The following is a 14104-nucleotide window of genomic DNA, read 5'->3' on the forward strand; positions in this document are numbered from 1 at the left end:
CCCTCGAGCCCAACCGGCCCTGGCGGGGCTGAGGGGCAGCGCGGCGGCCACGGACGAACCCCGCCGCCGTCGCCCGGGCCGTGCCGAGCCGCGCCGAGCCCCGCGCTGCCCCCGCCGCTCCCGCCGCCGCTCCCCCGCAGCCCGGGCGGACGGGAAGAGCTCCGGTCCAATTCACTCACCTCCGCGGCGCCGAGCGGCTCTGCCTCCGCCGCATCACTTCCGGGCGAGCGCTCAGCTGGCGGACGCACCGTGACGTATCGTGACGTAACGTGACGTGTCGTGACGTACCGTGACGAGGGGCGGGGCGCGCGACGCCGCACGCACGGTGAGGGCAGGGAAGGCGGCGGCTCGCGCCTCCCGCGCCCACCGGAGCGGGGGCAGCCGGCGGGGCGGGGCCGCGGCCCGGCTGCACCAAGGTAAACCGGGGGAGGGGGGGAAGGCGGGCGTACACGCGGGGAGGGCGGAGGGAGGGGAGAGGCCGGAGGCGCTCGCGGTGGGCCGACCCCCTCTGCTTCGCTCGTTGGTTCCGCCCGGCTGCGGGGGCAGGGCCGCCCCGGCCGCCAGGGGGCGCAAGGGCGCCTGTCCCGGCAGCGCCTTCTCGTGGCTGCGCGGCTCCAGCCCGTGCAGGGGCGGCAGCGCCATCTTGACAGCGGCGGCGGCCGTGGGGGGCCCGGGATGGGCAGCGCTCAGTGACCCACAGGGCTCAGTGCCCACAGCCCGCAGTGCCCACAACGCTCAGTGCCCACAGCGCTCAGTGACCCACAGGGCTCAGTGCCCACAGCCCGCAGTGCCCACAACGCTCAGTGCCCACAGCGCTCAGTGACCCACAGGGCTCAGTGCCCACAGCCCGCAGTGCCCACAACGCTCAGTGCCCACAGCGCTCAGTGACCCACAGGGCTCAGTGCCCACAGCGTTCAGTGCCCACAGCGCTCAGTGACCCACAGCGCTCAGTGCCCACAGCGCTCAGTGACCCACAGGGCTCAGTGCCCACAGCCCGCAGTGCCCACAACGCTCAGTGACCCACAGCGCTCAGTGCCCACAGCGTTCAGTGCCCACAGCGCTCAGTGACCCACAGCGCTCAGTGACCCACAGGGCTCAGTGCCCACAGCGCTCAGTGCCCACAGCGTTCAGTGCCCACAGCGCTCAGTGACCCACAGGGCTCACTGCCCACAGCCCGCAGTGCCCACAACGCTCAGTGCCCACAGCGCTCAGTGCCCCACAGCGCTCAGTGACCCACAGGGCTCAGTGCCCACAGCGCTCAGTGCCCACAGCGTTCAGTGCCCACAGCGCTCAGTGACCCACAGGGCTCACTGCCCACAGCGTTCAGTGCCCACAACGCTCAGTGCCCACAGCGCTCAGTGACCCACAGCGCTCAGTGCCCACAGCCCTCAGTGCCCACAGCACTCAGTGACCCACAGCGTTCAGTGACCCACAGCCCGCAGTGCCCGCAGCGTTCAGTGCCCACAGCGCTCAGTGACCCACAGCCCTCAGTGCCCACAGCGTTCAGTGCCCCACAGCCCTCAGTGCCCCACAGCCCGCAGTGCCCACAGCGTTCAGTGACCCACAGCCCTCAGTGCCCCACAGCCCGCAGTGCCCACAGCGTTCAGTGACCCACAGCCCTCAGTGCCCACAGCGCTCAGTGCCCCACAGCGCTCAGTGCCCCACAGGGCTCAGTGCCCACAGCCCGCAGTGCCCACAGGGCTCAGTGCCCACAGCGCTCATTGACCCACAGCGCTCAGTGCCCCACAGCGCTCATTGACCCACAGCACTCAGTGCCCCCACAGGGCTCAGTGCCCACAGCACTCAGTGCCCCATAGCCCTCAGTGCCCCACAGCCCGCAGTGCCCACAGCGTTCAGTGCCCACAGCGCTCATTGACCCACAGCGCTCAGTGACCCACAGGGCTCAGTGACCCACAGGGCTCAGTGCCCACAGCGCTCAGTGCCCCACAGCACTCAGTGCCCACAGCGCTCAGTGACCCACAGCGCTCATTGACCCACAGGGCTCAGTGACCCACAGGGCTCAGTGCCCACAGTGCTCAGTGCCCCACAGCACTCAGTGCCCACAGCGCTCAGTGACCCACAGCCCGCAGTGCCCACAGCGCTCATTGACCCACAGCGCTCAGTGACCCACAGCCCTCAGTGACCCACGGCACTCAGTGCCCACAGCCTGCAGTGCCCACAGCCTGCAGTGCCCACATGCTCAATGCCCACAGCACTCAGTGCCCACAGCACTCAGTGCCCACAGCGCTCAGTGCCCACAGGAGGAGAAGGCAGCGTCTTAAGCTGTGCCAAGGGAGGTTTAGATTGGACATTAGGAAGAACTTCATGGAAAAGGGGATTAGACATGGGAATGGGCTGCCCAGTTTGGTGGTGGAGTCACCATCCCTGGAGGTGTTTAAGGAAAGACTGGACGCAGCACCCAGTGCCATGGTCTGGTTGACAAGGCGGTGTTTGGTTGCAGATTGGACTCGATGGGCTCAGAGGTCTTTCCCAACTCGCCTGGTTCTGTGTCCCGTAGCCCTTCATCCCACAGCCCTGCTGTGGTTCTCAAATAGCAACCAAAAATCATGTCTATCAATGAGTTTCATTGAGTGACCCTCAGAATGAAGTTTGAAAAGGGTCAGGGAAGTCAGAGTGGATTTTGTCTCTGCTAGCATTAATATTTATACCTGTTCTTAAGCTTGGGAGTGTTTCCAATGCTGGGAAGTATTTCTATTCATGCATTCAGTTGCATTTGGCTGGAAGCCAAGGTATGAATAAGGTGCATAAATCTATACTGGAGCTTGTGTCCATGTTGTTATATTTCTGTATGCTTCTATATTATATAAGCAAGGCCATCCAAGGATAGCTGAGAATTCATTTTCTCTGCTAAATTTCTTGCACTGCATTAAAATCTTTCTCTGCTTGTAAGTAACAGAGAACTAAACACACAGGAGGAGAAAATGGTATGAAAGCATAAACAACAGAGTTGTTGACAAGACTAGAGACAAGTTCATATTGCTTTAGATTTTACCTGGACACTCTGTGCTTTTCATGAGAAAACTAAGAAATAAGTAAAGCAATTTTTTTGTTTGTTTCCCTTCCCCCTTCCCACAGTCTAAGTCAGCATTTCTGTTCTTGCTGAGGCTCCTGTACAGGAGGCACTCCCAGAGCAAGAGTCTGTATGTCCTACTAAAATTAGATAATGCCTCGACCACCTCAGACCAAGAGAATAAAAACTCAGTGATCAAAAGGAACTAGTTAAGGGTTTCCACTTTCATTTATTCAAGTGAAAAGAATGTTGTAGAATCCTAATTTTGTGCAAATTGGCTTATTTGAACTGACATAGGAAACAGTGATAAAATCCATGTCCTTGCTTTTACTATTTAATTATATCCTCTTTGCATGCAGTTTGATTTTTCTGATCAAAAGACTGGTCCATATGCAAGAGCAAGCTTAAAAGAGATCCAAGTTCAGTCGGAAATCTGAGGCACAGATAGAACAGCAGAGTTCCCATCCCATGTCTGGAAGTTTACAGGCTTGTGTCACTGGTAGAAATGAGGATGTAACACCATCATGGAAGAATTCGTGATCTTTCATTCTAGTCACTTTTCACCATGTGGAGATGGAATACTTTAGCTGTGATCGATGCTTTGCTATGATTTGGTTTTTTCTGAATCTTAAAAAAAAGTTATGAATGTTCCATCAAGAATGAAAATCAAATGAAGTTTTCACTTTGCCAGGTACATACGGCAGCCACGTGTGGTCAGCGTTTGCAGGGTGCTGTCACAGGCCGCTGAGTCACTGATTTGAGTAAAAGAAGACAAAATTACTTTTGTGGAAAATAGATTTTGAAACTTACTTAATATTGCCGGAAGGCATGTGACCTACCCAGCTATCACAGGAATCTGTGACCCCTTCTCTGCCCCCTGTGCCACAGAACTCATTGTCTCAGTTGTTGTCCCTCAAGGAAATGACAGCCCAAATCCACTGCTGCCTTAGGAACCACAGACTCATTTTGGCAGACTTGCATGAAAGGTGAATATGGATTACTGACCTCTCGTTGCTGTGGAGAGCTCTGAAAGGAATGATTGATTATCTGCTGCATTAGCAGCAGGAGAGAAACTGCAGGTCACTTTTTAGCTAAGTGGCATCATTTAGCTCTTTAAAAACCCCCAGATATATGAACTTTTCTGCATCTATTTAAATAAACGTTAGCCAAAGAGTGCATTTGAAAATAGCAGCTATGGATTGGGATACAGGGAGGATTGTCTTATGGGCACACAGTATGGAACATGGTGGTGTTCCCTACTACAGTGTTGATACACCATGGTCTTGAACGACAGAATTTACTTCCATAGCAGAGATGTGATCACAGCTTAATTTGGAAGGCACTCAGCCCAGCAGTTTGTCACTGTGTCTTTAGACTCCTTGCCACTAGCAAACCAGCTGTCAAATAGAAGTTGCATTGCTCCTAAAGAAAACATTTTACATCTGAGAAGTTCAAAGCTGCCTTTTCACATTATTTCATGCAGGGTTTTGTTCCCCACCACCCCTGAGCAAATCCAGTTTCAGCACCAGCACTAGGTGTGTGTTACTAACGTGTGGCCCAGTTAGCTGGGATCTGAAAGAAGAGATCAGTTGTTTTAAAATATCCTTTTTTTTTTCCATGGGCTCTTCCTTTCACCCTTTATTTTCTAAAACTCTCTATGTACTCACTGCTGGCAGATTTTATGCTTAAAGTGAGTGGCTAATGCTTGACTTGAGAAGAAAGGATGAAATAAAATAGGCTTACAGCTTCAGCAAAGGAGCTGGGCAGAGGAGGAGGGTGCTGGACATGCATTCCCAGCCCAGCATCCCTCGCTGGAAAGCACCTGTGATTTAGCTGCTCCTGGATCTGCAGTCAGTCTTGGTGCAGCCTGACTTCTGTCCGAGCTGTGCTTTGACACTGCACTGTTGGGGTCATTGTATAGTGCAGATTGTATAGTGCAGTTGGCAGATTCCTTTTATTATTTTTATATGAACGTTTAATTTAAATTCTAGACAAGCCTGCAAATAGTAAAATAAGACTGCTGTTTCATTGATTATTCAGATTATTGAACTTTTGGGTCAACCATCTAAAAATCCAAAGGAATGTTTATTTGTTTCCTGAAAGAAAAACTTCCTGCTTTTTATAGTCTAAGGGACTATTTGTTTTAATTAACAGTGAAAAAAGTTTGCATCTTCACCCTGCAGTAAGTCATTAACTGCTCAAATCTCCTTCGGAGTTTGGAGGCAATGGGATGTTTCAGGTGCTGGATGTGCGCACGGGTAGGAGGGGTTTGCGTGGAGACCGAGGGAGCGTTACCAGCCTGCGCCGTCGGGCTCTGCCCCAGCCTCCAGCTGGGCTTGTTTGGGAGGCAGCGCTTGGCTTCCCTCCACAGCCCCGGTTCCGACACTGGGCTCCAAACTGCGATCCCGCTTTTCCCCACTGACTCGGCTGTGCGGACACACCTACCTTTGACCTCTCCTGGTTTGCTTTGTGGCAGTAAACACCCGAAATTTGCTCAGCTAATACAATAGCCCTGTACTTTTTGACAGAAACGCCTGTGGTTAACCTCTGTGGGCTGCATTCTGCACTAAAATGAAGGGTGGTAGAAGTTAAACAATGGGTGTGACTACCACAAGATGGGTGTTAGTGGGAAAGTGGTGTAACATCCACTTAGCATTCCAGAGATGTGAAATATAATTATGATTTAAATGCCAAAGATGTAAGTTGCAAGATGAGTAACTACAAGGACATGAAAGCCTCCCTTATCTTCCTTTCTATCCCACTCAGAATCATTTTGCACACCCACAAAACTAATACAAGTAGTGTCACTTGATGAAATTATACCTGATACATGACTTGTACCATCACTTACATTTCTGTCAGTGTGGGCTCTGTTTATACCAAAGGAAAAATTCCCATCTCATTTACAACATTTTAAGTTGGAAGTAATTCTGCTCTCAGTGGAATTACTCCCTATTTATACTCCCACTCAGATCAGAATCTGACCCAGGCTTTGAATTCTGTCTTATTTGCTCTCAGCCTTTCCTGTCATTGACAGAGGTCCTTGATCTGTAAAGGGCTCCTCATACCTTCATTTATGTATCTTTGCAGAAATGGCTTATGAGCAGGTCTGTAATGTTAAGAATTGTTGACTAAATGAGCCCTGGGAGCAGCTGGTTGCCAAGTATACAGGAATAGCTTGTCTTTAACATCATCCAGCATACTTGGGAAGGAGAGCAAGAATGCAGAAGTGCAGCCCATGCCTAGATGGGGGGCTACACAGTTCTGTAGCAATTCCAGCATGGAGAAGTTAAAGAACAAAAGAGTAACTTGTGGGGGGGGGGGGAGTGGAAGCAACTAGTGGGGGAAATAATTGTTGGTTCTAAATTTTTCAATAAAATCTTTATATTGGTATGTTTAAAATCCAAGGTCAGCTCTGAACAGAGGGCATGTGCTGTCCCAGGTTGTTACCTTAGTAATTGTCTGATGCATAGATCAGAATTGAAATCTGTCTTTTAAACATTTAAACATACCCCAGCATTGTTCCTTTTATTTTCTTTATAGTTTACATTAAAACCTAAGCTGTTACCAGCTTCTCAGAGGTGACACCTTCAGATCAAAACAGAGGGGTGAGGCCAGGATTTGGGACTCAGCTTGGTGCTAGGTTAACGCTTGTAACTGAACTGTTTCTTTTCTGTACAAAATATGCACCTAACAGGGGGACGCAGTGATTTTTCAGATACATGTTCACCTGTGCCTTCGTGTCTGACTGATTTCATTGCCTGAAATGAGCTCTAGAGTGGATAAAGCGAAGCACTTACTCCAAAGTGTTTGATGAGCTGAGACTACCTTGTTATATTATTGTGGAATTTATTTCCTAGAAATACCATAAACATTTACTAGAAATACTTTCTGCTGTGTAGGAAGAATAATTTCCTATCTGGGGGAAAATATATGATTGGTTAAACATGTTAAAATACAAACAGCAACACAAAAATGTTCTCTCTTAAGAATCAGAGGAAAACAGAGTTCTTGAAACCACGAAAGGTCTTTAGATCACAGCAACAGTTAAAGCTAGGATTTCTAATGAAAAAGAACCATGAGCCAAATCCTGTGTTCAGGTTAGTATCTGTCATTCCAGCTTTGGTGAGGGAAAGAGGGTGTGAGTGTCTGGAGCCACAGGAGGCCTGTTCTGGCCACTGTACTGGAGGCAGCAGCTCGAGAACAGTACAGCCTGAGAAGCCTTTGGCTCAAGCCCCTCTTCTACAACCCAGAATCCAGGAATTGCCACAGACTGCAGGGATTTGAGCCATAGCACACTGCCAAACTTCCCACGGTAGTTTGGGTGCTGCATTAGGAAGCAGCTTTTCCTCATGGCCAGGAGAGCGCTCCCTCCAGAGGGAAGGTGAGGCTGTCTGAATTACTCTGCTCCAAACTGTCCGTTCCCAGCACACGGGTCTGATTTCAGGGTAGATTCACCCACAGTAATTAGAGCTCCAGGCTGGCAAATCCTGATAGTCAGATAATGTCCTGTCCCTGACACTTATTCCTCATTGCATCCATGTTCTTACTTGGCAGTGCTGCTGCACCTTCCTTTGGGACAGTAAGGTACCTTTGACAGCTGCAGTGCCCCTTCTGTTAATTTAATTCATGGCAGAAATGTTGTTATCCAGAAGTGGATTTGTCTCAGGGATATTTGTGGTCTGTCATGAAATAGTGTAACCACTTATATGATAAAATACTCATTTACATAAAACAAGAATAAATTTCATTGTTTCTTCTGACAAATAGTCTCATCACACCTGGAGGCTGATTCAGTGGGCTCAGCAGGTACACAGCTCTCTGAAAATAAAGACATTCAGAACTTTTCTAAATCCACAGTTAGTCTGCCTCTCCTGAGTGCTTAGATAAAATAGCTTTCATCACCTTTTCATCACATCAGACTCCAGCTGAATCATTACTGCCTACTGTTATGGTATCACAAATAAGCTTCTCAGCCCCTGAAGCCTGTACAAGTTTTCAGCAATGTTGTGGTGATTTTATCATGTATTTCATTCACAGATTTGCAAAGATAGGGTCAGCATTGGTACAACAATGTCTCAGGAAGGGGGATGCGTAGAGTTTCGGTGACTTGCCCAATGTCTGTTGCAAAACGTGAGTGAAACAGAACCCAGGCATTCTTGTAGCAGCCTTGATTCAGCAAAGCACTAAACCAAGTGCTTAACTTTAAGCAAGAGCTCAAGTTGTTTGAATGGAGACGGATTTAAGTATCTGTATAAATACTTTGCTGGACTGAGTCTTCAGCTTTCAACAGCTAATTATTGTTTACAGCTATTCCAGGGGTTTTTCATATAGCTCAGCATATCTTTGGATGGCGGAAATATTTTTAAACTAATTTAATGGTGTGAAAAAACGTCCTGCTTGCTGGCCTTTTGGCATCTCAGATGTTCATGCATATGTTGGGGGTTTGTCTTGTCTTTATAGATGACACCAGCAACTCGACAAGAAGTTCTTGGCCTTTACCGCAAGGTTTTGCAAATAGCCAAAACCTGGCAGTCGGCATCAGGACAGATAGAGGAAACCATGAGAGAGAAAGAGTACATTAGAAATGAAGCCAGAACATTATTCCGAAAAAACAAAAATGTGAGTGTCCTCATGGTTTTGAATTTCCGAATGACTCTTCTCTTGCTCTTAGCACTCTGTGGTTGGATGTTAAGATAGGAATATAAGGCTTGAATTCCCAAAATTTCATTCACCTTAAATGCTGGCATATTTGGGTTACAGTTTAAATTTCATCCCTGAGAAAACTCAAACCATTTCAGCTCTTCATTAACTACTGTAGAAGTCTAAAAGGTCTTTTTTCAGTAAAAAAGTGCCAAGAAAAAATGAAATTCCAAAGATACTGCCTGTGTAATTGAAGCAGCTTTTGATCTTTACAAAGTTAGCTAAGTGTATCATTACCCATGCAATGGCAAACAGAGCTCAGCAGCTTCTTTTTTTCTTCTCAAAGCAGCAATTATTGGCACTTCTTTTAAAAGAAGCACTTTAATTTTTTTCTTAAGGAAGAAATTTCAAACCCTGGTAATCAAAGGCCCTTCTTGTAATTCAAGATCACAACACTTATTTATATCCCATACTGGTCTGGGACTAAACTGAAGTAATGCAAAATCAAAAAAATGAATTTAAGTCATAATTCACACCACATTTCTGACTTCAGAGGGAGTTTCTGGATACGATGATAACAGAATGTACACCAAGCAGTGTCTTTCCTTTCTCCTCTAGTGACTTTGCAGAGTGAAAAATCTGTGAGTGTGGTTTTTTCATAGATGTAGTAGTAGTTTACATGTGTATTGTCTTTTTACAGAGAAAATACCATGTTTGGGTAAAAAACTCCATCTTTAGCCTCAGTCCTGACAGCCTCTGGGCCTTAACATTCAGCACCATCAAGCCCAGAACTGTTGAGTCAAGGAATATCAATGTTACCTTTTATGGATGTGAAAAATAGAATCATTGTATCCTTGGCATTGCCAAAATAAGCTAAGGAAAGCCACGTGCTGTGCATCATTTACACTTGAGCTTCCAATTGCTAATTACTGTACTCGTATAAAACGCTTGTTTGTATGATTGTAGGTAACAGATCCAAAGCTGATTAAGCAGTGCATGGAAGAATGTGAGGCAAGAATAGAAATTGGACTTCACTATAACATCCCCTACCCGAGACCTGTGAGTATAAATACAAAGTCTTCACTGATACCCACTAGCTTTCCCTGTACAACAAAACCATCAGTTTACATCACTCTCACTACACTGCATTTTTAGATGAGTTGGCATTTAAATGTGTACTAAAGCAGAGCCAAATGTACATTGAGATGTTCTCTTTCACTCTAAAGTGGAGGATTTCTTCTCAAAACAAGGAGTCAAAGCCTAAATGGAGTTTCATGAGCTAAATTCCCAAGGCCTCTGAATATTTAGCCAGTCTTCTCTGACCAATGAATATAGAAATCTCTACTGCTGCTTTAGTCAGTGCTTGTACTACTATTTGCACCTAAACACCCATCTTGCAGGATGACAGCCTCAGCAACAGTAACACCTGACTGCCACCACCTACATTTTTCAGTCATTTAGGGGGGTTACAGCTGCATGATTCCCATGAACAGTCTTATGAAATATAAAGACTTTGTCAATCAAAGGAAGAGTCTGTCACCTATTGCTCCTTCTGCTTATGGAGTCAATGACATTGATTGTGCATTTTAATGTGCCATATATATAATCATGAGAGGAAGAAGGCAGGCTTTCAATACATACAGTTTGGGGTTATTTTGTGGTGTGTTAAGTAGGTATGAGTAAATCACATAGTGATTCAAGACATCTACTCAAGAATTTTTAGGGTTTCTAGTCCTTACTCTTCTGGAACATTGTCAGCAGACCTATTTCATTAAGTATCATTGCAGTCTGATATCAAACTGCAAAACAAAGTTACTAAGGCCTAGCATATCTAGGATTTTATTAAGGCCTAAAATGTATAGGATTTTAATAAACACAAAAATTAGGGCCTGAAAGTTACACCACTCCTCAGAGAGTGCTCCACCTAGAAATCTAATAACCTGGCTTGAGAAAATAGAGTTACCCTCTCCAAAGTGTGAAGAAATTATTTAAAACTCAGTGAAACTTAGTTTGTATACATGCTGCCTTTTTCTTCCCAATATGCACCTAACTGGTGGGATTTTCTTTTCCAGATCCATCTGCCTCCTATGGGCCTTGCCCATAAACAAGGCCGTACATTGCGACACCAGGAAAAGTTAAGGAAGATTTCTAAGCCAATATACCTGAAATCCCACGATGAAGTTTCATAACCCACCCTTTAAGCTGTGATGTGTAATCACATCCTTTAAGCTGTGAACTGCAATCCAGGTGATTTGTGTGCACGACTGTGAATGGTGTGGTCACTTGCTCACACATTTCCTGAGGCCAAAAAGCCAACTGATCCATTATGTATGATGGATAAGGTTGCTCTAGTATTTATTACATTTCAACCACTGACTTGTCAATAAAAGTAACATTTTTTAAGGAGTGAGGTGTGATACAAAGATTACTTTGACATTAGGACGAACTGCAGCAGGATTTCAAACTCTGTTCATCTGTAGCAGCATTCTCAGGTGGTTTGAGGATTCTGTGAGCTCGGTTGTGACTCAAGACAGTGCCTTGTGTAAGGTCAGCCAAAATCAAGGCAGTCTGGGAGAGTCAAGCAGACCCAGTTCCTCCAGAGCTTCTGAATGCCAGTGGGAATACAGTCACTGCACCATGCAGCTGCTCTCCGTCCTGTCTGGTCCCTGCTCTGCCTGCTGTCCCTGGAGGAGAGTTCCAGTGTCACAGTACCCTTATGGGGAAGTTTTGTTTCTGAATGGACAGTAGCAAAGAGAAAGCAGAAGTGCCACTACTCCTCCTTTTTGCAAACTGCAGAGGAGTGGCCTAGAGCCTCTATGTCAGCATTTTCCCCCCTTCCTTTGGAGAGGGTGTGGATGTGAAATGCAAAGTTTGGAATGCCATTACACAACTCTGAGTGAAACATTCCAGTGTTGGCTTCCTCAGGTTCCCATGTATGGACTGGCTGAAAACTCTCCCTTCAGGGTATCACTATGGGAACAAACTTAGGATGCTTTGGTGTCCTCACTGTGTGTTTTCACATGGTCAGCTTTTCAGCATAATCAGCACACTGGCTTTCTCAACAATTATTTTAATTTTAGTGTTAGGTTTTAACTCTTACATTATGGACAGAACCCCAACTTTAGTAAAAGAAAGTATCTCCAAGTCTCCTAAGTTTGAGGGGTATTTCTCTTTCACAATGAGCCTCATGAATGGAAGTAAAGTGAAATTAATTTTCCTTTCATGGGCTACCAGTTGTTTTTGCTCCCTTTTAGTCCTTTGATTTTACCAGGCTGTTGACACGTTCTCTTCAGGGAAGTTAGGGGAGCCCTCCATCCTTCAGGCTGGAAGTACCAGTGAGACCAAGCTTGGACAAGAGCCACACTGTACTGGACACTACCTAAGCAGAGTCCTCAGCACTTTAAGGACAACCTATTCCAGCCTGACAATAATAGTGGCAAAAGAAAGCAAATTTGAAACAGGCATTTGTGTATTTCCTTTTAAAGTGGGAGAAATCAATGAAATCTCATTTCTGAGCTCACCAACTCATTTAAAACTCTCCAAGCTCTAATAAACAATGACAAATAAATAATTCTTGTCTACTTGAAAAGTAAGTTAGAACTATTCCTGTGCAGAACAGACTGACAGTCCCTCCCCCTGGAATGCACTTATAAGAGTGAAAAAAGTACAAGCAGATGAGAAAGTACAAGAAAATAAGAAGAGTGAATCAGTATGACAGGTACTGGCTGGCCCAGTTTCTCACTACCATTTATGGCTCCGGTCCACAAAGGTCTCTATTCCCATATAATTATTTCCTGGGAATGCCTCATGTGGGAAGTAACCAGTAAAATGCCATTGTTCTGTCAGTGGGAGCTTTGCAAATTTACTGCTGCCAGGAAGACACAAACCAGAACTCCTTTAGCCTAGGAAAAGGGGGATTACATAAAAAAAAGTGAAAGAAAATATTAACATGATTGCACACACTGCTTAATTCTTCAGAGACAAAAGTCTAAATACAGGCTTCCCTACCCTAATCCTGATACACCAGTGTAAGGATGCGTCAGCTGAGCCCAACCAAAACGTGCAGAGCCAAGGGGTTTGAATGGAAGCTTAAGCTCACTGTTTGTCATTAAACTAGCATTTGAGTTTTTTGAATTGCTAAAGTGCATGTGACTAATGAAGGTACTGATGCTCTGACACATCAGGTGAATAAACAGCCATGGAAATGAGCAATCTAAATTTACTGTCTGTGTTATAGGCACAACTCTTTCCTAAGCATATACATAGATTATTTCAAAAGAACAGCCCTAAAATTACAGAAGATTTATACCAAACTGAAATAACAACAGAAGTTTCAGTTTACATCTGAAGGAAAATGCAAAGAAGCAACTTTAAAAAGGTTCAAGTACTCTCAAGTAACTCAAATGAGTATCCAGTTGCTTAACTGAGAAACCAGCAAGTAACAGCATCAAATTATTTGAGATGCCTTAAAATGCTACACAGCCTAATAATTCTTCAGAGTAAGTGTTTGAAAAATTATTAACTGGTGCTTCATTATCTTTACTCTTCATCACCAGAAGGCAGACTGAAATTTCTTAAAACTTCAGGCTGTTCAGCTAAAGAAAGGATTAGATCAGCTCTTTTTTCAAGTCTGGAGAGCAAAACCTTTCTTTCACAGCTTAAGTTAAAGTTGCTATGGAAAGGAGAATCTGCCTTAACTAGAATCCTTTGTTTTTGGAGGTCAAACTGGCAAACTACCATTTTGAGGGAGTTTCATTAAAAAAATTCATCTGCAACTCAGTCCAGCAGGTAGGCAGACATCTCAACTGGTACTCTTGTATTAGATGCCAAGGCCCATATAACTCCTGTCAAGAAGTATCCCAATGATTGCACAATATGTCATTCCTACCCATAAATTTTACTTGCAAAAACAGGTTGTCCTAAAATGCCTCTGCCTTCTGCAGAATTTGTAATGGACTGGATTCAACCAGTGTACTCTCTGTCCTGTACTTGCTGAACCTTCTCTTACTCCCCTTCCAGTAAATGCTGTCATTTTCCAATTTATCACCCTCGTCAGGAGATGCTTTAGAATAATTTAGAAGAAAATGATGACATTATATTCTTCAGAAATAAAAGTCCTGAGTCAGTTGCTTGAACTCTTCTGCAAGCTAACTGGTAGGCAAGGCAGTAATAGTTTGTTGACACAGTATCTGGCCTTGAATACCTAAATAACACCTCCTTTCTGGAAGTTCTGTCCCTAAATCCAACATTACTAAGGTTATAATTTATGAAGCTATGCACTTAGGACTAACATTAGCAAGCACACAACCTTTTAAGATGGACGTGGCACCTGCTTACTGAATGTACCCCTTGACATTGGCTGGGGGTGAGGAGATGCTCATTTTGCTGCAGCAGCACCCCAGTTGGTTCCCAGGGCAGCATCACAGCACT

The 14104-nt window shown here is 45.7% G+C and overlaps 1 protein-coding gene across 1 annotated transcript; it reads left to right on the forward strand.

Moving 5' to 3' along the window:
* The first annotated feature begins 295 nt into the window (after window positions 1-295).
* On the forward strand, window positions 296-11080 carry LYRM1 (LYR motif containing 1). The gene is made up of 4 exons (XM_082292012.1): window positions 296-416; window positions 8495-8653; window positions 9641-9733; window positions 10747-11080. Exons 2-4 carry the CDS (start codon window positions 8495-8497, stop codon window positions 10861-10863), a joined length of 369 nt encoding a protein of 122 aa, XP_082148138.1. The 5' UTR covers window positions 296-416; the 3' UTR covers window positions 10864-11080.
* Window positions 11081-14104: the final 3024 nt, after the last annotated feature.

Source organism: Coloeus monedula, assembly GCF_965178545.1.
Source record: "Coloeus monedula genome assembly, chromosome: 16".
Classification (NCBI taxonomy): Eukaryota; Metazoa; Chordata; class Aves; order Passeriformes; family Corvidae; genus Coloeus; species Coloeus monedula.

Bases quoted from the DNA above. Each gene is read 5' to 3' on its own strand.
- LYRM1 (XM_082292012.1), top strand. From the start codon at position 8,495: ATGACACCAGCAACTCGACAAGAAGTTCTTGGCCTTTACCGCAAGGTT. The intron at 8,654-9,640 runs GTGAGTGTCCTC...GTATGATTGTAG, and splicing joins TATTCCGAAAAAACAAAAAT to GTAACAGATCCAAAGCTGAT. The intron at 9,734-10,746 runs GTGAGTATAAAT...TTTCTTTTCCAG, and splicing joins ACATCCCCTACCCGAGACCT to ATCCATCTGCCTCCTATGGG.